The 23,657-nt window shown below is 45.7% G+C and overlaps 1 protein-coding gene across 4 annotated transcripts in view; it reads left to right on the top strand.

Annotated features, from left to right (window-relative positions):
* LOC126469917 (ras-related protein Rab-3) overlaps positions 1-23,657 on the top strand; it is an 853,612-nt gene that overhangs the window by 578,271 nt on the left and 251,684 nt on the right. For all 4 annotated transcript variants that reach the window (XM_050097306.1, XM_050097305.1, XM_050097304.1 and 1 more), the window contains one exon: positions 13,234-13,458. In XM_050097306.1, the coding sequence (XP_049953263.1) occupies positions 13,234-13,458 (225 nt within the window). The remainder of the gene's footprint in view (positions 1-13,233; positions 13,459-23,657) is intronic.

A 23,657-nucleotide genomic window follows, 5' to 3' on the forward strand; every position in this document is an offset into this window, starting at 1 on the left:
TACGAAGTCTTTCGCGACAGAGTCCTTGCATAAAAAGTTCTCGATTTACTTGCCGCGCCAAATTTGGATAAAATCCCAAGCTTTCGATGACTGCCTTCATCATCTTCGTCAGGGGTAAAACTAAATGTCGTGGACCGGTGAGGCTTCCGCTTTTATAAGCAGTGAACAGCTTCTCATTGGCTGGATGACGTCACGGTGAAAACGGCGCGTACGGAGGTGGCGGCCTCTATGTCCATGGATTTTGTTTGCGCGCTTTATCCAGCGTTGCTTGCAGGTCAGGAGGTCAGCTGGGTGCACACGCCTTGCCCGAACTCTTACGGTAGATTGTCTGCCGCGAGTAATGAGTGTAATGGGCAGGGGCACTACGAATGTAGTGTGTGGGCATTAAGCTGGGAATGTTGGTCCCACGGGGAGCGTGAAAGGGGTAATACCCTGCAGTCGCACTATCGTCTGTGCCCTCGGTGGCTCAGATGGGTAGAGCGTCTGCCCTGTAAGCAGGAGATCTCGGCTTCGAGTCCCGGTCAGGGCACACATTTTCAACTGTCCCCGTTGATGTATATCAACGCCTGTCGACAGCTTAGGGTCTTGATTTAATTATCATTTCAGGGCGTAACCTTCCGGGAAGCTTCTTCAGACATACAAAGCGTAAAGCAGTCTTTCAAAAAGTCTTTTCATGCAAATGAACGTAATTCCCGTAGCAGTTCTGATGTCTTCAGATGCACATAGTTATGGGATGAGAGCAAGTTTTTGAGACGTTCATGGAGCGGTAGAGAATAATGTTCAATTAGAGCCTGTTTCAGGTCTGCATAGATTGTTCATTTAGCACATGCTCAGCATTTTTGATGTGAGAAGAGTGTAGTTGCGCTAACGCATTTTTGTCAAAGTCACAGTGCGCTCTGTGTTTGTAAAATATTACTTGCAGTTCAATAAACAACAATTCACTGTTTGTCGATCAAAATGGTGGCAGTTTCACGTAACCAGTGTTTGGCGGAAGCCAGGCGTGATGTAGGTCCCGATTGCCGTGACGACTTATTTGCGCAGCTGCGGTCCAAGTAGCAGCCGTTAGCGTACAAACTAGTGTATGTTCCTGCTTGACTGTTATCGGAAACGGCCTCGAAATAGAATACAACAGTGATGGCTCTGACTCCCTTGTCACTAGTTCATCCACGTTCTAGAGGATCACCAATGTAGGACATAATGAAAGGAACTTCCAGTTATCTCAATTATGAACGAACAACTGTCAAGGAGCACAGTAAATAATTTACTAAGTATCAAAAGACTTACAAGACTTACTTACTTACACATATACACTCAATACACGTTGAAGAAAGCATCCATACATCTCAAAGAAGTTCGTACACACTCATTTCAGTGGAGTTAATCGATTAGTCGGTGCTGTGGCCAGCACAAGGCAACCAATTTTAAAATATCCTGTAGTGAAACAGAGACGTGTGAGTCAGTACTAAAAGAAATTAACGTTCATTGATTGTCATCACACAGTGAAGAACAATAAAAATGAATTGACTTTTCATCCGACATTATAGCTTTGCAAAGAGCATAGGCTACTTGAAGGAAAATGCACGGGTTAAAATGAAGAGGGAGACCCAGAATATCCACACTGCAAAATGAGATTAGTGACACTGACTGTATTAGTTACAGGTGGTGATACAGATGACACGACTGAGACAGGCGGGGCATCGGCTAACACAATGGACTCGCGCTCGTAAAACAATTACGGCGACTTGTAAGAGCTGAATCTGTGCTCCCTCTTTATAAAACTCGAAGAACTCGTCGTCGATGGGACGTTACATCATACTCACTTTTTTTTATTCCTTACGGATGGCCAGAGGCAGACAAGGATGTTGCTTCAACAGTGTGACACAGATGTTGTTTCAACAGTCTCTGAACGATGATGATGAAGATGATGATGGTGATGGTGATGCAGTGGTAGGAGAGAGTCAAAAATAGATCCCAAAATGTCATCAACACGCGGTGAAAACCTTCGGCAACTCCAGTGTCATTGATGAGACGAAGAGGTGTCCAGACAAATCGTTCAAATGGCTCTGAGCACTATGGGACTTAACATCTGTGGTCATCAGTCCCCTAGAACTTAGAACTACTTAAATCTAACTAACCTAAGGACATCACACACATCCATGCCCGAGGCAGGATTCGAACCTGCGACTGTAGCAGCAGCGCGGTTCCGGACTGAAGCGCCTAGAACCGCTCGGCCACACCGGCCGGCGGTGTCCAGACAGCACAGCAACAGGTGGATATGGGCGTCTTTGACTAGCTGCTCGCCGGCCGCTCAGTTAGACAAGTACCAAAACATGGACAACTCGTTACCTGCTATTATACAGCGTTTTTCAAGAATCCGACTTAACAAGACTATATCTTCTACATAACTGAAAATAGACAGTTGGTCTTCATTTTAATCCACGCATCGAAATTGTCGATTGATCTTCGCATCAATTATGAGACGGCGGTTGTGCAGCTAACTCGCTCGTTCGCTACGTCTCGAGATGGCGATACACGGCCTCTGTGGAAACAGCTGCCATTAACTTACAACTGTGCAGCGTCATTTTCACCTCGAGTGCAGCACTATACCTCCCGCATTTCGTATCATTCGCCGATGGCGCGAGAAGTTTCACGACCCTGGTTGTTTATGTGAGGAAAAATCCACAAGTCGTTCCTGTGTGCTCATTCAAGCCACAGAGCGCAATCAAAGAGTTTTGCACGTAGACGTGCCAGCCTATAGTCAGCCATTCCTATCCGGCTGTTTTGTGGCAACGTTTATGTTACATACCATGTACACTGAAGCGCCAAAGAAACTGGTATAGGCATGAGTATTCAAATACAGAGATATGTAAAAAGTCAGAATAAGGCGCTGCTGTCGGTAACGCCTATATAAGACAAGTCTCTGGCGCAGTTGTTAGATCGGTTATTGCTGCTAAACTGGCAGGTTATTAAGATTTACGTTACTCTGAACGTGGTGTTATAGTCGGCGCAGGAGCGATGGGACGCATCATCTCCGAGGTGAAGTGGGGATTTTCCTGTACGACCATTTCGCGACTGTGCCGTGAATATCAGGAATCCGGTAAAACATCAAATCTTCGACATTGCTGCAGCCGTAAAAAGATCCTGCAAGAACGGTGCCAACGACGACTGAAGATAATCGTTCAACGTGACAGAAAAGCAATCCTTTCGAAAATTGCTGCAGATTTCAGTGCTTGACCATCAACAAGTATCAGCGTGCGAACCATTCAATGAAACATCATCGATATGGGCTTTCGGAACCGTAGGCCTACTCGTGTATCCTTGAAGACTGCACGACACAAAGCTTTACGCCTCCCTTGGCCCGTCAACACCGACATTCGACTGTTGATGACTGGAAAGAAATTGCCTGTTCGGACGAGTTTCGTTTCAAATTGTATCGAGCGGATGGACGTGTACGGGTATGGAGACATGCTCATAAACCCATGGACCCTGCATGTCAGCAGGGGACTGTTCAAGCTGGTGGAGACTCTGTAATGGTGTGGGGCGTGTGCAGTTGGAGTGATATGGGCCCCCTGATATGTTTACACACGACTTTGACAGGTGACGCGTACGTAAGCATCCTGTCTGATCACCTGCATCCATCCGTGTCCATTAGTCAATTCCAGCAGGACTATGCAACACCCGACACGTCCAGAATTGCTACAGAGTGGCTCCAGGAACACTCTCCTGAGTTTAAACACTTCCACTGTCCACCAAATTCCCCAGGCATGAACATTATTGAGCATGTCTGGGATGCCTTGCAACGTGCTGCTCAGTAGAGATTTCCACCCTTCGTACTGTTATGGGTTTATCCCTGCAGGATTCATGGTGTCATTTCCCTCCAGCACTTTTTGAGACATTAGTCGAGTCCATGGCACGTCGCGTTGCGGCACTTCTGCGTGCTCGCGGGGCCCGTACACGATATTACGCAAGTGTGCCAGTTTCTTTGTTGCTTCAGTGTAATGTGCATGACCTCTCCGAAAACGTAGGACAAAGATAATTTAGCTGCACTTCATCTCTCAAGTACATTGTGTTCGCATATTTAGCTGATGACCTAACTTTCAGTTCTCTGGAATTCTCGAGAATAAATACTGTGTTCAGCGTTCGCCTGCTTAGCCGGGTTCGATTTCCGGCCGGGGTTGAATATTTTCTTCGCTCGTGGACTAGGTTTTGTGTTGTTCTCATCATTATTTCATTCTCATCACCGACACGCAAGTCGCCCAGTGGGGCGTCGAATGAAATAAGCCTTCCACTTGGCAGCCTAACTTCCCCGAATGGGGCTTCCCGGCCAGAGATGCTATACGCTCATTTCCATTTCTGTATTCAGTAGATTGTACAAGCCCCTGATAGGTGCAAAGGAGTTGTTTTCAAAACATATGTGTCTGTAGAAATTGTTCGAAATAAAAGTACGAATTGTGTGAAAAAGATGACAGTAAGAGCTACTTACCAAACAGGCGGTAAATTTTATTTTGCCAAATTGTGGGCACACCTTGCTAATGTGAGCTCTCGACACTGGCTGATGTAAAACGGTCACCCTGTGGGATTGAGAGAGAAGCCCTCTGGCTGTTAAGCGTTGGAGGGTAATCGAGACTGATCTGGCACTAAAGAGCACCCCGGCCAGTCTATCCAATTTAGACAATGACTGTCAGATGTGTGTAAGACTGATTGTTATCAAAAACTAGCGCAACGGAGTACCCTGCCTGGTCTAGTTTCTTTGATAGACGTTAGGGGATGTGAGCGCTCATCGAACCGGAGTATGTACAAAGTGTATACTTCTTATTCCAATAGAAAGAGTCTACACCGTAACCACACCCGGATGGCCGACTTTGCACGATGCCTCACAGTGACGTGATGTGAACGCGGCACGATGTATTCGTCTCGGCCGCTGCTCTGTCACGGAGCCGCACTGCCAGCCGGTCCCGCGACTGCTGCCTCGGCTCGTGCTGCTGACACCCGATCGCGCACACTACTACCGTGGCCAACTGCCTCTTCCTGCATCTTCAATGCTGTGCGCCGATCTGAAGCGAGAAATCATTCCACGCAAAACCTCATAACTTAACACGGTATACAGGGTGGTCCACTGATAGTGACCGGGCCAAATATCTCACGAAATAAGCATCAAACGAAAAAACTACAAAGAACGAAACTCGTCTACCTTGAAGGGGGAAACCAGATGGCGCAATAGTTGGCCCGCTAGATGGCATTGCCATAGGTCAAACGGACATGAACTGCGTATTTTTAAATAGGAACCCCCATTTTTTATTACATATTCGTGTAGTACGTAAAGAAATATGAATGTTTTAGTTGGACCACTTTTTTCGCTTTGTGATACATAGTGCTGCAATAGTCACAAACGTATAAGTACGCAGTATCACGTAACATTCCTCCAGTCCGGACGGTATTTCCTCCGTGATACATTACCCGTTTTAAAATGGACCGTTTACCAATTCCGGAAAAGGTCGATATCGTGTTGATGGCTAAAATGGCTCCGAGCACTATGGGACTCAACTTCTGTGGTCATCAGTCCCCTAGAACTTAGAACTACTTAAACCTAACTAACCTAAGGACGTCACACACATCCATGCCCGAGGCAGGATTCGAACCTGCGACCGTAGCAGTCCCGCGGTTCCGGACTGCGCGCCTAGAACCACTAGTCGTGTTGATGTATGGCTATTGTGACCAAAATGCCCCCAACGGGCGTTTGCTATGTATGCTGCTCTGTATCCTGCATGACAGAATGGCGATGTACTTCCAACATGATGGATGTTCGGAACATAGCTCGCGTGCGGTTGAAGCGGTATTGAATAGCATATTTCATGACAGGTGGATTGGTCGTCGAAGCACCATACTATGGCTCGCACGTTCACCAGATCTGACGTCCCCGGATTTCTTTCTGTGGGGAAAGTTGAAGGATATTTGCTATCGTGATCCACCGACAACGCCTGAGAACATGCGTCAGCGCATTGTCAATGCATGTGCGAACACTATGGAAGGCGAACTACTCGCTGTTGAGAGGAATGTCGTTACACCTATTGCCAAATGCATAGAGGTTGACGGACATCATTTTGAGCATTTAATGCATTAATGTGGTATTTACAGGTAATCACGCTGTAAAAGCATGCGTCCTCAGAAATGATAAGTTCACAAAGGTACATGTATCACATTGGAACACCCGAAATAAAATGTTCAAACGTACCTACGTTCTGTATTTTAATTTAAAAAACCTACCTGTTAACAATTGTTCGTCTAAAATTGTGAGCCATATGTCTGTGACTATTATAGCTCCATCTATCACAAAGCGAAAAAAGTGGTCCAACTAAAACATTCGTATTTCTTTACGTACTACACGAATATGTAATAAAAATGGGGGTTCCTATTTTTAAAAAAAACGCAGTTGATATCCGTTTGACCTATGGCAGGGCCATCTAGCGGGCCAACCATAGCGCCATCTGGTTTTCCTCTTCAAGCTAGACAAGTTTCGTTCTTTGTAGTTTTTTTGTTTGACGCTTATTTCGTGAGATATTTGGCCCGGTCACGATCAATGGACCACCCTGTATGCTCCGCGAAAGTACCTGAACGAGTTAATTAATTGTATAAACAATGTATTGTTGGGAGATATAATTCGTTAATTAATGCGCAGGAATGTACCAGCAGTAAACTAATTTGTGGGCTACAGCACGCACAGGAGTACACAAACACACACACACACACACACACACACACATACACACGCCAACCTCATGAGCATATGGCTGCAGCTGGCACTCAGCGTTATCTGGGACACGCACTGGAGGGTGGTAAAGAACACGTCGCAGCGCGTCTCTTGGTGGCTGCAGCGAACAGGTTGTAAAAATTTTTCACATAAACTGTATATGATCAAAAAGCATCCAGATACTAATAGAGACACGTTTTCATCTTGTGTGTAACGTGACGCGTCGCACGGTTTTTGGTCCGAAAAATCGCCGAGTTATACATCGTTCAACATTATTACACACGTAGAACAACTTGAGCTATTTAGTGACTTGATGTTGGATCTGTCTGTTAGGTACATCGCTACATCCCAAATTAGTCTAATCTGATATCTGTATAATTAACAGGAAACATTGAAATAGCAGGGCAAATGTCCCAGTTTCCTAATTCACACTACAATCTGTAAGATAGCTGCGTGCAGTTTTGAAACTGCAGGATATGCATTAAGCGTTAATACCCTATCTGCAGTCAGACTTGTGTGCTGATAAATCTAAGAAAATATCATCCAGCTGACAGCTCCCAGTCTCACGCACCCTGACTTCCTCGCCAAACAGGCATACAGATAACTTACGTGTGCAACTGGATTGGAATAGATTAGAATCGGTTTTCTTTCCATAGACCCAACATTGAGATGATGCTCGTGGGTGTGGAACATGTCAGAAAGTATAACACAAAAGTATGGAACATTTGAGTGTCCCCTGATCATTTGTCCGGAGATTGTCAAGATATGTGAATACAATAGAGTAAACTGGAACTGCTAATATTTATAGAATTAATTCATTGTCTGAATGAGGAATATTTTAGGCAACGGTAAGGGATTTTATGTGTTTATGTAGATTGTTCTTACTCCTAGATTTTATACTATGTGTTGAGCTATTGGATGGAAATAGAGACATATTATTTGCAACAAATTTCATTAAGGCCTTAATTTATTGAGAATCAGTGACTAGAATACCCAGTTCCTTAAACAGGTTTCTACATGGTGGTTTTGCATTTACACCACAAATGAGTCTTATTACACGCTTTTGCATGCTGAAACTTCTGCTCGGTTTGACGAGTTACCCCAGAATACGATCCCATATGACATGACCGGATGAAAGTAAGTCAAGTATGGCATTTTTTTAATATTTGTATCTCCTACAACTGATATCATTAGCACTGCAAATACAGACATGCTTAAGCACTTCAGCAGTTGTGTGATATGCCTTTCTCAACTGAATTTATTATCGACTTGTATTCCCAGAAATTTAACACTGTTAAGATCTTCTGTCTGCATGCCTTCAGAAGTTTTACACACGCTGGAAGGAAATCTCTTACAGTTTCTGAACTGCATATAGTGGGTATTTACAAACTTCAGAGACAGTGAATTAGTTTTCAACCGTTAAATACTGTCAGTGAAAATTTGATTAGCAACCATTTCTAAATCTGTGCTAGAATTGCTATTTATTTTATGTTTGTATCATCTGCAGACAAGACAGACTTAGCATCTGGCAGTGTAACAGACGAGAGACTTTAATATACAAAAGAAAATTCAACAGGCACAAGATTGAACCTTGAGGAACACATCATGAAATTAATCCCCAGTCAGATGCGTACTCCACAGGCATTTTGCAACGACACCGTTTGTTTCCTGTTAGTTAGGTAAGACTCGAACCATTTTGCAGAACTGCTAGTGACACCATAATATTCTAATTTACTGACGGGAATGCTGTGATTCACACAGTCAAAGGCCTTTGGCAGGTCGCAGTAGATGCCAGTAGCCGCTATTTTGTTACCTAATGAATTAAGTACATTCTCACTGTACGTGTAAATAGCCTTCTTTATATCTAAACCCTTAAGGAGCCCGAAATGCGACTTCGACAATAAATTATTCGCAGTCAGATGCTTAAGAAAATGTTTGAACACGAAGACTTCAAACAGCCTCCGATTCTTGTGCTCGGAGGTCACGAACAAGTTCTACACGCAGTTGTCCCAGCTGCCGGCAGGCCTACTCCTTCTCTGCAACAAGGCAGCAAACGCAACCTTTTCTGCCGCCGTGACGGTTTTGGGATGCACAGTTGCTTCGCCAGCTACGTCCCGCATTGCAGCGCGTACTTCGTCCGTCGGCTGCTACTGCGTCTGCTTGGGAACAGGCAGTTTTTCCCGCCCTCCCGCTTGCGGTCGGTCTCCCCCACAGTCGATGGGAGATTCTGGCTACCCGCTGGTGGGGAAATTCGCCACTAGTTCGTCTGTCTGCTTGTCCGTCCTCGACTTTGTCGGTCGACGTCGTCGTCTTTTCCGCCGGTGAGTTCTTGTGGTGGAAGGCGCCATCACGCCGGACATTTTTGAGAGTTTGTGAAATGGGAGCAAGTGCAGGGAGCTGTCATTTGTGGTCTTAGTGAAGTTATTGGATCTTGTATAAGCATTATTGACATTTATGGCTATTACACATGTGTGCACTTGTGGAAATGTATGTCAACGTTTACAACGAAGGCTACGCTTTGAAAATGGACAATGTAGTCCAAACTAGTCACCACAAATATAATTTTTTGGAATTCAACTGTGAGAAAGATGGGGGAAAACCACACTTATTTACATTGCTTACAATACTGCACTGAAGACATGCGGAAGTCAGTTTTTACGTAACGCTCAAATTATTTGATGTGATTGATAATATACACATGAATCGATTCTCCTAAGAAATTAGTGAATGGAGTAGGCGTTAGCTACTAATAAATACTTCAGGCTCCACTTAAACTAAACTTTTAGCAAATCCTTTTATGGTTGCCGGCAAGTTATTGAAAATTTGTGTTCCTGAATAATGTACACCTCTTTGGACCAAAGCTGGTGACTTTAAATCTTTATGGTGATGCTTGGCTGCAACTGCCTAGGAATTATCGTACACAACTTTTGCACAGTGATCAGCCATAAGGTTATGACCACCCACCAAATAGCCAGTGTGTCACCTTTGGCACGGATAACAGCGGTGACGCATCGTGGCTTGGAAGCTGTGGGGCCTCGGTAGGTCGCTGGAGGGAGTTGGCGCCACATCTGCACTTAAAAGTCACTTAATTCACGTAAATTACGGGTTGGGGAGGGGGGGGGGGGCGATGAACTCTGACGCCACGTTCAAACACATCCCAGATGTGTTCGATAGGGTTCAGATATGGTGACTTGGGGGGCCATCATGCCAATTGGAAATCGCCACTGTGTTACTCAAACCACTCCATCACACTCCTGGCCTTGTGACATGACGCATTATCTTGTTGGAAAATGCTACTGCTATTGGGAAACATGATTGTCATGAAGGGGAGTACGTAGTATGCAACCAGTGTGCGATACTCCTAGGCCGTAGTGGTGCCTTGCACAAGCTCCACTGCACCCACGGATTACCACGCAAACGTTCTCCAGGGCATAATGGAGCCACAGCCAACTTGTCTCCGTCCCGTAGTACAGGTGTCAAGGAGCTGGAAGATGACGGATTGGCGCCCTCCTATTGGCATGGTGAAGACGGTAACCAGATTCATCAGAACATGCAACGCGCTGCCACTACGCCAACGTGCAGTGCCGATGGCCATGTGTCCATTTCAGTCCTGGTTACCTATATTGTGGTTGGCACAGCCACGAGTCGTCGGCTACGGATGCCATCTTTAGGAGTGTGTACTCAGTGCACTGTCTTCAGTCACATTTGTACTCTGCCCAGCACTAAATTCGGATATTAGTTCCGCCAAATTTCGCCGCCTGTCCTGTTTTTCCTGTCTGCCCAGCGTATGACGTCCGACATCTGTCATGAGGGGTGGCCGCCGAACCCACGACGTCCTCGAACACCTGCCAAGTCGTACACTTTACGACCTTCCTCGTTCTAGACACGGACAGCAAACTCATTGATACTATATGCATCGTGCTTGCGTCTCACTAGCAGTCATTCCTCTTCAAGTGACGCTGCTATCGCCTGGGCGAGTTTAAATCAATAGTAAGTCGGTGGTCACAATGTTCTGCCCCATCGGTGTATATACTACTGGCCGTACAAATTCCTACACCGAGAGGAAATGCATATGATAAACGAGTATTCATTGGACAAATATATTATACTAGAACTGACATGAGATTACATTTTCACGCTATTTGGGTGCATAGATCCTGAGAAATCAGTACCCAGAACAACCACCTCTGGCCGTAATAACGGCCTCGATACGCCTGGGCATTGAGTCAAACAGAGCTTTGATGGCGTGTACAGGTACAGCTGCCCATGCAGCTTAAACACAATACCACAGTTCATCAAGAGTAGTGACTGGCGTATTGTGACGAGCCAGTTGCTCGGCCACCATTGACCAGACGTTTTCAGTTGATGAGAGATCTGCAGAATTTGCTGGCCACGGGCCTTTCTGTATCCAGAAACGCCCGTACAGGACCTGGAACATGCGTTCGTGCATTATCCTGCTGAAATGTAGGGTTTCGCAGGGATCGAATGAAGGGGAGAGCCACGGGTCGTAACTCATCTGAAATGTAACGTCCACTGTTCGAAATGTCGTCAATGCGAACAAGAGGTGAGCGACACGTGTAACCAACGGCACCCCATACCATCACGCCGGGTGATACGCCAGTATGGCGATGACGAATACACGCTTCTTCTAATGCGCGTTCACCGCGATGTCGCCAAACACGGATGCGACCATCATGATGCTGTAAACAGAAACTGGATTCATCCGAAAAAATTAGATGCCTGTCATCTCGACTGCTAGTGATACGAGGCCGTTGGGATCCATCACGGCGTTCCGTATTACCCTCCTGGACCCATCGATTCCATATTCTGCTAACAGTCGTTGGATCTCGACCAACGCGAGCAGCAATGTCGCGATACGATAAACCGCAATCGCGATAGGCTACAATCCGACCTTTATCAAAGTCGGAAACGTTATGGTACGCATTTCTCCTCCTTACACGAGGCATCACAACAACATTTCACCAGGCAACGCTGGTCAACTGCTGTTTGTGTATGAGAAATCGGTTGGAAACTTTCCTCATGTCAGCACGATGTAGGTGTCGCCACCGGCGCCAACCTTGTGTGAATGCTCTGAAAAGCAAATCATTTGCATATCACAGCATCTTCTTTCTGTCGGTTAAATTTCGCGTCTGTAGCACGTCATCTTCGTGGTGTAGCAATTTTAATGGCCAGTAGTGTGCATATGCGCATGTTTTAATATTACCACGTAAACGGAAATATGTTTGAGATTTTATGACTCATTCCACACCCATAAGCACAAATTCACTTAGGATGTGTGTAAGGAACGTTAGGATACCTCATTCTAGGGCTCCGTACCTCTGTCACTAACAACGGAACCCTGGCAGCATCGCCGTGTTGTCCATCGGTCTGCCTGCCCGTGCGTCTGACTTGCTAAGACCCCTGTTTCTCAGGAAGGCCTAGACATACCAAGTTCAAATTTATGTTAAATACTAAGGGCTACGGTCCCTCGGCGATGTAAAAAAAAAGTGAACATCGAAGTCACTGCAATAAAAAGATACGGCCACTTGAGTCACATATTTAAAAACTCGCAAAATTATTCATCATAAATGATAGGGTACTCCCCCTGGACATAGAATAATGAAATTCGGCAAGAAGCAATGTTTCAGAGTACAAGTAAACGAAAAATTCCGAACATTGTTGATTTGTAATTATATTGCACGTAGAAAACATATGTGATATCAGCGCAGTAACAACGGTGGCAGTTTGAACTGTCAACTGTAAACAACATACTTGCATTCGACCAGTGAGTTGTGAGCAGGCAGTGTTAAGTAGTGGACGTGAGGCCGTAGTGTGTCAACGTTGATGTGTCACGCGTCGCTGTAAATCAAGTGTTCAAAACATACTCCACAATGTCTTGAAGAAGAGAAAAGTGTGTGCAGAGTTTGTGCTGCACACTTTCAATCCCGAACAAAATGACACCTAGATGTCTGCCGCACCTTTATTCACATGCAAAACGTGGACAGTTCCTTTCAGGACAAAATCATCACGGGCGACGTGACTAACTTACCACAAAGCAACAAAGTACAGAAATTCACGTGAAGGGTCAACGCTCTTACGACACGACCGACAGTCGGACCACTGCGAAGCGCGAGTTGAACAACATTCCGAGGAATAACTTTTCAGATAGTTTCACACGGTTATACAAACGTTGTACGGATTGTACTCATCTGAGGGGAGATTATGTAGAGCACCTAAACCATCATGTTAACTCTTCTTTATTTTTTATTAATCCATTCTCGAACCTTTTAGGACTGTATGTTATGTATTCTTGTTTCATAATACGTTATACACCTCCTCACTGTGTATTTATCTAACTTAATAATTTTGTACAGATTTTGTAACACAGCTGGAAGAAATTATTTAAAAAATTACCATTAGAGCGAGAAAGGTGCATCAGCTCTGTGAGGTAAGTCTAAAGACGTGGTGTCGGTTTGTGTGTGCAGATGGCTGGCGGGCAAGACCCTAAGTGGCAGAAAGATGCCGCCGACCAGAACTTCGACTACATGTTCAAGCTGCTCATCATCGGCAACAGTAGCGTGGGCAAGACGTCCTTCCTGTTTCGGTATGCCGATGACTCGTTCACATCGGCCTTCGTCTCGACGGTCGGCATCGACTTCAAAGTGAAGACGGTGTTCCGCCACGACAAGCGTGTCAAGCTGCAGATATGGGTGAGTACACGACGTAACATTTCTACCAGTGCTTTTGCTCTGCTTTACGTACACTACTGGTCATTAAAATTGCTGCACCACGAAGAAATGCAGATGATAAACGGGTATTCATTGGACATATATATTATACTAGAACTGACACGTGATTACATTTTCACGCTATTTGGGTGCATAGATCCTGAGAAATCATTACCCAGAACAACCACCTCTGGCCGTAATAACGGCCTTGATACGCCTGGGCATTGAGTCAAACAGAGCTTGGATGGCGTGAACAGGTACAGCTGCCCATGCAGCTTCAACACGATACCACAGTTCATCAAGAGTAGTGACTGGCGTTTTGTGACGAGCCAGTTGCTCGGCCACCATTGACCAGACGTTTTCAGTTGGTGAGAGATCTGGAGAATGTGCTGGCCAGGGCAGCAGTCGAACATTTTCTGTATCCAGAAAGGCCCGTACAGGACCTGCAACATGCGGTCCTGCATTATCCTGCTGAAATGTAGGGTTTCGTAGGGATCGAATGAAGGGTAAAGCAACGGGTCGTAACACATCTGAAATGTAACGTCCACTGTTCAAAGTGCCGTCAATGCGAACAAGAGGTGACCGAGAAGTGTAACCAATGGCACCCCATACCTTCACGCCGGGTGATACGCCAGTATGGCGATGACGAATACACCCTTCCAATGTGCGTTCACCGCGATGTCGCCAAACACGGATGCGACCATCATGATGCTGTAAACAGAACATGGATTCATCCGAAAAAATGACGTTTTGCCATTCGTGCACCGAGGTTCGTCGTTGAGTACACCTTCGCAGGAGCTCCTGTCTGTCATGCAGCGTCAAGGTTAACCGCAGCCATGGTCTCCAAGCTGATAGTCCATGCTGCTGCAAACGTCGTCGAACTGTTCGTGCAGATGGTTGTTGTCTTGCAAACGTCCACATTTGTTGACTCATTGATCGAGACGTGGCTGCACGATCCGTTATAGCCATGCGGATAAGATGCTTATCATCTCGACTGCTAGTGATGCGAGGCCGTTGGGATCCAGCACGGCGTTCCGTATTACCCTCCTGAACCCACCGATTCCATATTCTGCTAACAGTCGTTGGATCTCGACCAACGCGAGCAGAAATGTCGCGATACGATAAACCGCAATCGCGAGTGGGCTACAATGCGACCTTTATCAATGTCGTAAACGTGATGGTACGCATTTCTCCTCGTTACACGAGGCATCACAAGAACGTTTCACCAGGCAACGCCGGTCAACTGCTGTTTGTGTATGAGAAATCGGTTGGAAACTTCCCTCATGTCACCACGTTGCAGGTGTCGCCACCGGCGCCAACCTTGTGTGAATGCTCTGAAAAGCTAATCATTGGCTTATCACAGCATCTTCTTCCTGTCGGTTAAATTTCGCGTCTGTAGTTCGTCATCTTCGTGGTGTAGCAATATTAATGGCCAGTAGTGTAGTTTGCAACGCTCAGTATCGCGTAGCCAGTGCGCAAATAGTTATAAGTAACAAATAAGAGGCCAGAGAAGAGACGATGTATTTTTAGAGCAGAAATTTAAACCATTTCAGATTATTGCTAGGTTATTCGTAGTTTCATTGGGTCATTTAAGGCTACTGTAACGTTTTCACTACCATTCCTTTTCTCTGAGTGAAAGACATTGATGTGTGGTTATTTTAATTAAGTCTATTCATGTTCGGCCATAGCCTCACGCAGCGCTCGAACTATGGGCCCCAACATCCGAACCCTGACCGTGACGCACAGAATTCCCGCTGAATACTCCCCAATACTCTCAGATAATTTCCCCTGTTGAAGAACTAGTAACAGCGCACGTAATTTGTTGTCATAGCGACCGAAAATTCTAAGTTTACGTTACAGTAATAATGAATTCCATTTACGCACACAAGTTTCGCAAGCTGCTGCAGTTACAACAGTTGTTCAGACGCCTATAGCGTCACTGCACCCATCGCATCAACGCACAAAGTTCTGTCGTACCCGTTCTAAAATCCCCGGTGTCTTTTGAACAGTATCGCAGGCAGACACTCTTCAGACCCGACAGGGGTCTTGCGCACAATTATAACTTTCCATTCGGTCGTTTTAGGACCAGAGTCTCTTGCCTCAAACTGATACATTTACGTTTATCTATCCACGAAAATGTGTAACATCATCATGGAATCACGCTGTATATTTTCAGAAAAGCACTTGCATCGTATCAATGATCATATATGAAATTTCGGCCTATTACTTGAAATAGAAAGGTCTTTATCATTACATACAAATTCGAGTGTCTCATGTGATAACCACATCGATCTTCCTGCGTGTGATGTGATGCGAAACGGTTTTTGCGCAAATCAGTTTGACAAATGGTACATGGCAACAACACGCAGCAGATTCTCATTGGTTCGCTGATAATCTGTCGTGGGGCACATACGTCCCAATGACAGCGAAAGTATTAAATACCACCACCGCAGCTTCGATAACTTTTTATTTCCTTCTTGAAACGAGATTTAAGGTGGTTGTTTTGTTGCATAGCCGAAGGTAAATCTTAGCGTGGAAGGTAATGAAACTTCCTCACAGATTAACACTTGTGTGCCTGACGAAGACTCAACTTTTCATTTCGCAAGAGCTTTTCTTACCGATTGAGCTATTCAAGTACGACGTCATCCCCCTTCACGGATTTACGTCTGCCAGTACCTATCTGAACCTAGCAACAATCTCATAGGCTAAGGCTAAACTATTTCTCCATGATATCCTTTCTTCTTCTTCGGGGTGGCCAAGCGGTTAAAGGCGCTACTGTCTGGAACCGCGCGACCGCTACGGTCGCAGGTTCGAATCCTGCCTCGGGCATGGATGTGTGTGATGTCCTTAGGTTAGTTAGGTTTAAGTAGTTCTAAGTTCTAGGGGACTGATGACCTTGGAAGTTAAGTCCCATAGTGCTCAGAGCCATTTGATATCCTTTCTTCGAACAGTGATAGTCTCACTAGATATGGCACAGAATTCCGTCCTGGAGAGTGACTAATACACTGATGGCCACAAAACCTATGATCATCATCATCGTTATCATGGAAAGTCGGAGACACGTTCTGGAAGAAGAAAAGCTGTGAGGGCGAATCATGAGCCCTGGCTTGATATCAGAGTAACGTCCGCCGAAGGCTGGGTTCCGGGTTCGAGTCCCTGTCAGACGCACCGTTTTAACCTGCCAGCAAATTTAAAAACAGCGTATATACCGCGACAGAGTAAATGATGCGTTCTGGAAGACAATTGGGTGAATGCAAGTTGACGAATCCAGCGAATCTGATGCCATGACAAGAATCTCAGATATGGTTATGAACAGTAGAAAGTAACGGGATCATAAACACATACTGTATACAGGCTGTTTAAAAAAACTGTCACATATTGTTCAAAACTGGAAGAAAAGTTCCAATAATTATGTTTCCGCAAAGTAATACCCGTTCAGTTATGAACCGTTGAAGATCTACATTTTACGGCCTGTCTTTTAGTTACAGATGCAGCAGGATTCACAACGGAATGCATAGTAAACTACCACAATACGCACATATCGACAGACACAAATTCTCTAGTAGTCGAGGAGCTGAGGCATCAGAACCGATTTAGTATCAGTGTATGATCGCGAATTGTCGGCGACAGAAACATAGAGCCATACACTTTACCGGACAGATTAACAGGTGCTGTGTATCACTGATTTCTGCGCGATGGATCACCAGCGGTTATGGAGAACGTTACCCCTCCAGAAAGACAACGACTGTGGTTTTACACCATACAGCGCCATATACTTTTCTACGGATCGTTTGACAGTACCTCAGTGTAACTTTTCGTAGGCGTTTAGTCGAGATGGTATGGCCTTCGCGTTCACTGAACCTGAATCCGTTGGATTTCCAGCTGTAGGGACATTTGTTTATAGGAACTGGTGTGTGCCCAACCCATCGACAACGTGAAGACGTTGCAGGAGTGTGTATCAGTGCATGTGACGCAGTCCGAGTGGACCCGGTGTATTTGAAAGAGTGCGTGACTCACTGCGAAGAATGGCTGAAGGATGTGTCAGGATGCATGGTAACTACATGCAGTATTGTCAATAGTGTCTACTTCCACGTAACAAAAAATGGCTCTGAGCACTATGGGACTTAACTTCCGAGGTCATCAGTCCCCTAGAACTTAGAACTACTTAAACCTAACTAACCTAAGGACATCACACACATCCATGCCCGAGGCAGGATTCGAAAGTGCGACTGTAGCGGTCGTGCGATTCCAGACTGTAGCGCCTAGAACCTCTAGGCCACCCCGGCCGGCTCCACGTAATAGATAGATGGTACAAATAATGATATATACAATTTGCAGGCACAAATAGGGACACATATACAGGGTGCTCCAAAAAGGTACGGCCAAACTTTCAGGAAACATTCCTCACACACAAAGCAAAAAAATATGTTATTTGGACATGTGTCCGGAAACGCTTACTTTTCATGTTAGAGCTCATTTTATTACTTCTCTTCAAATCACATTAATCATGGAATGGAAACACACAGCAACAGAACGCACCAGCGTGACTTCAAACACTTCGTTACAGGAAGTGTTCAAAATGTCCTCCGTTAGCGAGGATACATGCATCCACCCTCCGTCGCATGGAATCCCTGATGCGCTGATGCATCCCTGGAGAATGGCGTATTGTATCACAGCCGTCCACAATACGAGCACGAAGAGTCTCTACATTTGGTACCGGGGTTGCGTAGACAAGAGCTTTCAAATGCCCCCATAAACGAAAGTCAAGAGGGTTGAGGTAAGGAGAGCGTGGAGGCCGTGGAATTGGTCCGCCTCTACCAATTCATCGGTCACCGAATCTGTTGTTGAGAAGCGTACGAACACTTCGACTGAAATGTGCAGGAGCTCCATCGTGCATGAACTACATGTTGTGTCGTACTTGTAAAGGCACCAAACTCAACATTACCTTCCTGCAATTGGGCCAACTGGCGGTGAATCGAGGAAGTACAGTACATACTGACGAAACTAACTAAAATGAGCTCTAACATGGAAATTAAGCGTTTCTGGACCCATGTCCACATAACATCTTTTCTTTATTTGTGTGTGGGGAATGTTTTCTGAAAGTTTGGCCGTACCTTTTTGTAACACCCTGTGTACACACGCACACATACACACACACACACACACAGGTACGCTCATTTATTCTCGAGCGAATAGTGAGAGAACGGGAGGGTCCCGATCTCATTTGCACAAGTGAAGTTTTAGTCATCATTTCGCGACAGACAGACTTCCAGTTGCACTGCAATGTGCACCTCAACGCCGAATGATCGAAAGACTACTTCCTGCACAATATGAGGAGATAAATCAACACCAAGCAGGCACCTCTTGTAGTTTTCGTTTAGCAGAGCGTGTGAGGCGGCATGGTGCAGTCCCTTAGCCTGTTTTCTGGTGGCACCTGCATCTATATGGTATGCATACATTTTGTATCTGTGCCCTACAAACTCCATAATATGCAAACCACTAACATCGTCTGTCATCGGGAGGATAATCTTTTTGTTCTGTGGTGTTAAAGCGTAAGGATTATCGGCCACGTCTCCAGACGTGTTAAATTCCTTGGTATTGTATCTAATTGCTTCATATAGATCACAGCTTTTGACCTAGTTTATGAAACTATCTGTATCGATATAAAGCACCTTGACATCAGTGAAGTTTGGTTTAGCAAACCCCTAGTGGAACGGACAAGTGGAGTTCGAATACGCCAAGAACGCACATACCGATATAAACAGGCTTCGTGAACTCTTCTGAAACCTTAGCCATCTGCTCAGTGACTAGATCTTCATTGAAGATTGTGACCCGCTTAAAATTTGGCTTCATGAAGTAATCTCATGCACTATAACGCCCATCCCCACGGTAAACTAAATGAGTTTCGCGGTGGGTTCTAACTTTCCATGGTTTTGTCGAAAGTTAAATTATTCATTAATTTATAAAAATCTTTTTCAAAATCACACGTCACGAGAGACCTCTGCTAGGTATTGAGATCAACATACTCCTTTAACCAGGGTCGCTGGTCGAAGAAGATGCTGCGGGTGATTCTAGTGAGTTTCATCCCCAACTTGAGACATTTCTGGAGGTTCCTGTAGAGTAGAATTATTTTAGGGTGACAAACATTTGAGCATGATTTTAAAGGAGATGACCAACGTCTGACCGTGGTTTTAAGGGAGATTTATTCACAATACATTTTAACTGCACAACTATATCGAATGGGTGACAATGGAGATATAAATATAAAAAGCAGGCATACTTTACTTACGAGGCGAGCACATGCACGTGTTACCAGTACTGACCGAGAAAGAAGTATATGTTTCCACTCTCCCGACCAATCTGGAAGTATTTTTTTTTTTGTTTTTTTTTCTTTATTGTGATTTTAAACACCTTATACAAAGGCGGGCTGTCAGCAGCACAATACGCCGCTCTTCAGCCTTGAGTTTGACAACAAGTAGTACATAAAGGTGGCACAGAGAAGACAGTCAAAACGGTGGGCAAGAAATGTAGGCACTAAAAATCGAAAAAAACATGGAGCCGTTCACGCTGGACGAGAAACATCACTAACACTAGTCGACACGGTGCACATAACATCGATGACGGCGGCGGCACGTGAACGGTGGTGGCGTGACGGCGAACAACACTACACACAAACGAAGGCACACACACGAAACACTGATGGCGATGATCTCCAGCGCGCGAATATTCACTGAGCGTGTGCGAGTCCAGGGACCTGCCAAGAGAGGAAGAGGAGGAAGGGGAATGGGAGAGGGAGAGGGGATAGCAGAGATGCCATGGGCAGAGGAGAGAGGGGGAGGGAGGAAGGGGGAGGGGAAGCCCGGGGGAAGAGGGGAGGAGGGAGGGGACAGGGGGAAAAGGAAAGAGAAGGAAGGGAAGAGAAGGGAGGGAGGGTACCTAAAGGAAAGGACACAGGATGTGGGGGCGGGGGGTGGATCAAAGTTGATAGGAGGGGTTGATGGAGGGGAGGAGGACATCATCAGGGAGGGGGAGCTGGCGGAAGCCACATTGGGAGAGGGTAAGGAGGGTGGAGAGATGGAGACCGGGTGGGACGTGGGAATACAGGCGCGACAGCGGGCGGGGGTGGGAGAGGATTGGTGAGACAAGCGGATGAGGAGGATCGAGTTTGCGGGGGGTGTACAGGATCCATATCCTTTCAAGGAAGAGGAGGAGGTGGGGGAAGAGGATGAGATCATACAGGATCCGCGTAGGGGAGGGAAGACGGATGCGATAGGCGAGCCGGAGAGCATGACGTTCAAGGATTTGGAGGGATTTATAAAAGGAAGGGGGGGCGGAGATCCAGGCCGGATGGACGTAACAAAGGATAGGGCGGATGAGGGATTTATAGGTGTGGAGGATGGTGGAGGGATCCAGACCCCACGTACAGCCGGAGAGGAGCTTGAGGAGACGGAGTCGGGAGCGTGCCTTGGCTTGGATTGTCCGGAGATGGGGAGTCCAGGAGAGGCGACGGTCGAGGGTGACGCTAAGGTACTTAAGGGTGGGAGTGAGGGCGATAGGATGGCCATAGATGGTGAGATAGAAATCAATGAGGCGGAAGGAAGGGGTGGTTTTGCCTACAATGATCGCCTGGGTTTTGGAGGGATTGACCTTGAGCAACCACTGGTTGCACCAAGCGGTGAACCGGTCAAGATGGGATCGGAGAAGGCATTGGGAGCGCTGCAGTGTGGGGGCAATGGCAAGGAAGGCGGTGTCATCGGCAAACTGGAGGAGGCGGTCGGGGGGTGACGGCGGCGGCATGTCCGCCGTATACAAAAGGTACAGAAGGAGGGAGAGGATGGAGCCTTGGGGCACACCGGCGGAGGGGAAAAAGGTGTAGGAGTCGGTGTTATGGATGGTGACGAAGGAAGGACGGTGGGAGAGAAAGGAGCCGATCAGACGGACGTAGTTAATGGGAAGGGCGTAGGTTTTCTGGAAGTATAGACTATGCCATTATTCATGTACTTCTCACATTACCTTGGGCCAAACAGTCTTCCTTCTGTAGAAGCACGATCGAAAATATTTCAAGGTCTGTCGATCAGGGAATTTGAAGTATTTGTACACTTCGTGAAATTAACATATAGAAGGTGGAACATTGATAGTGAGCGGGCCAAATATCTCACGAAATTAGCACCAAACGAAAAAACTACAAAGAACGAAACTCGTCTAGCTTCAAGGGGGAAACCAGAGGGCGCTATGGTTGGCCCGCTAGATGGCGCTGCCATAGGTCAAACGGATATCAACTACGCTTTTTTAAATAGGAAGCCTCATTTTTATTACATATTCTTGTAGTACGTAAAGAAATATGAATGTTTTAGTTGGACCACTTTTTTCGCTTTGTGATAGATGACGCTGTAATAGCCACAAACGCCTAAGTACGTGGTATCACGTAACATTCCGCCAGTGCGGAAGGTATTTGCTTCGTGATACATTGCCCGTGTTAAAATGGACCGTTTATCAATTGCGGAAAAGATCGATAACGTGTTGATGTATGGCTATTGTGATCAAAATGTACAACGGGCTGGACTCTCAAAAACGTCGGTGTTGAGAATTCTACATCAACATCGATTGCACCCATACCATATTTCTATGCACCAGGAATTGCATGGCGACGACTTTGAACGTCTTGTACAATTCTGTCACTGGCACAAGAGAAATTACGGGATGATGACAGAATTTTTGCACGCGTTCTATTTAGCGACGAAGCGTTATTCACCAACAGCGGTAACGTAAACCGGCATAATATGCACTATTGGGCAACGGAAAAGCCACGATGGCTGCGAAAAATGGAACATCAGCGACCTTGGCGGGTTAATGTATGATGCGGCAGTATGAGATGAAGGATAATTGGCCCCCATTTTATCGATAGCAATCTATATGGTGCAATGTATGTGATTTCCTACGTAATGTACTACCGATGTTACTACAAGATGTTTCACTGTATGACAGAATGGCGATGTACTTCCAACATGATGGATGTTCGCCACATAGCTCGCGTGCGGTTGAAGCGGTACTGAATAGCATATTTCATTACAGGTGGATTGGTCGTCGAAGCACCGTACCATGGCCCGCACGTTCACCGGATATGACGCCCCCGGATTTCTTTCTGTGGGGAAAGTTGCAGGATATTTGCTATCGTGGTCCACCGACAACGCCTGACAACATGCATCAGCGCATTATCAATGCACGTGCGAACATTACGGAAGGCTAACTACTCGCTGTTGAGAGGAATGTCGTTACACGTATTGCCAAATGCATTGAGGTTGACGGACATCATTTTGAGCATTTATTGCATTAATATGGTATTTACAGGTAATCACGCTGTAACAGCATGCGTTCTCAGAAATGATAAGTTCACAAAGGTACATGTACCACATTGGAACAACCGAAATAAAATGTTTAGACGTACCTACGTTCTGTATTTTAATTTAAAAAAACTACCTGTTACCGACTGATCGTCTACACTTGTAAGCAGTATGTGTGTGACTATTCCAACGCCATCTATCACAAAGCGAAAAAAGTGGTCCAACTAAAACATTCATATTTCTTTACGTATTACACGAATATGTAATAAAAAATGGGGGTTCCTATTTTAAAAAAACGTTGTTGGTATCCGTTTGACCTATGGCAACGCTATCTAGTGGGCCAACCATAGCGCCATCTGGTTTTCCCCTTCAAGCGAGACAAGTTTCGTTCTTTATAGTTTTTTCGTTTGACGCTTATTTCGTGTGATATTTGGCTCTGTCACGATCAATGGACCACCCTGTATGACAGTCCTTACTAATTAAATATACTAGAGCCGGAAGTATTAAAAAAAATTTTATGATACGGGAGATCACAAGAAATAAGGGAGATTTGGTCTCCCTAGCTTATTCCCCACTGTTGGCATCAACTTGGGGATGGAACCATTTTGCAGGACTAGGCGCTACGGACACAGTGACAAGTCGCTGAGCGGGTCACGCAAATCCGTGAGACTTTCCAGGTCCACCTCCAGAACATACCCCTATTAGCATCAGCAGTCACCCGATGGATCATACCAACGATATTATCTTTAGATAGCCATCAGAACCCACTAAACGGTAGAGTTTGTTGCACGGTATGGCAGTAACGGCACTAGATACTGTTTTCATGCAAATAAACGTTGT

The sequence above is a fragment of the Schistocerca serialis genome, chromosome 3 (assembly GCF_023864345.2).
Source record: "Schistocerca serialis cubense isolate TAMUIC-IGC-003099 chromosome 3, iqSchSeri2.2, whole genome shotgun sequence".
Classification (NCBI taxonomy): Eukaryota; Metazoa; Arthropoda; class Insecta; order Orthoptera; family Acrididae; genus Schistocerca; species Schistocerca serialis.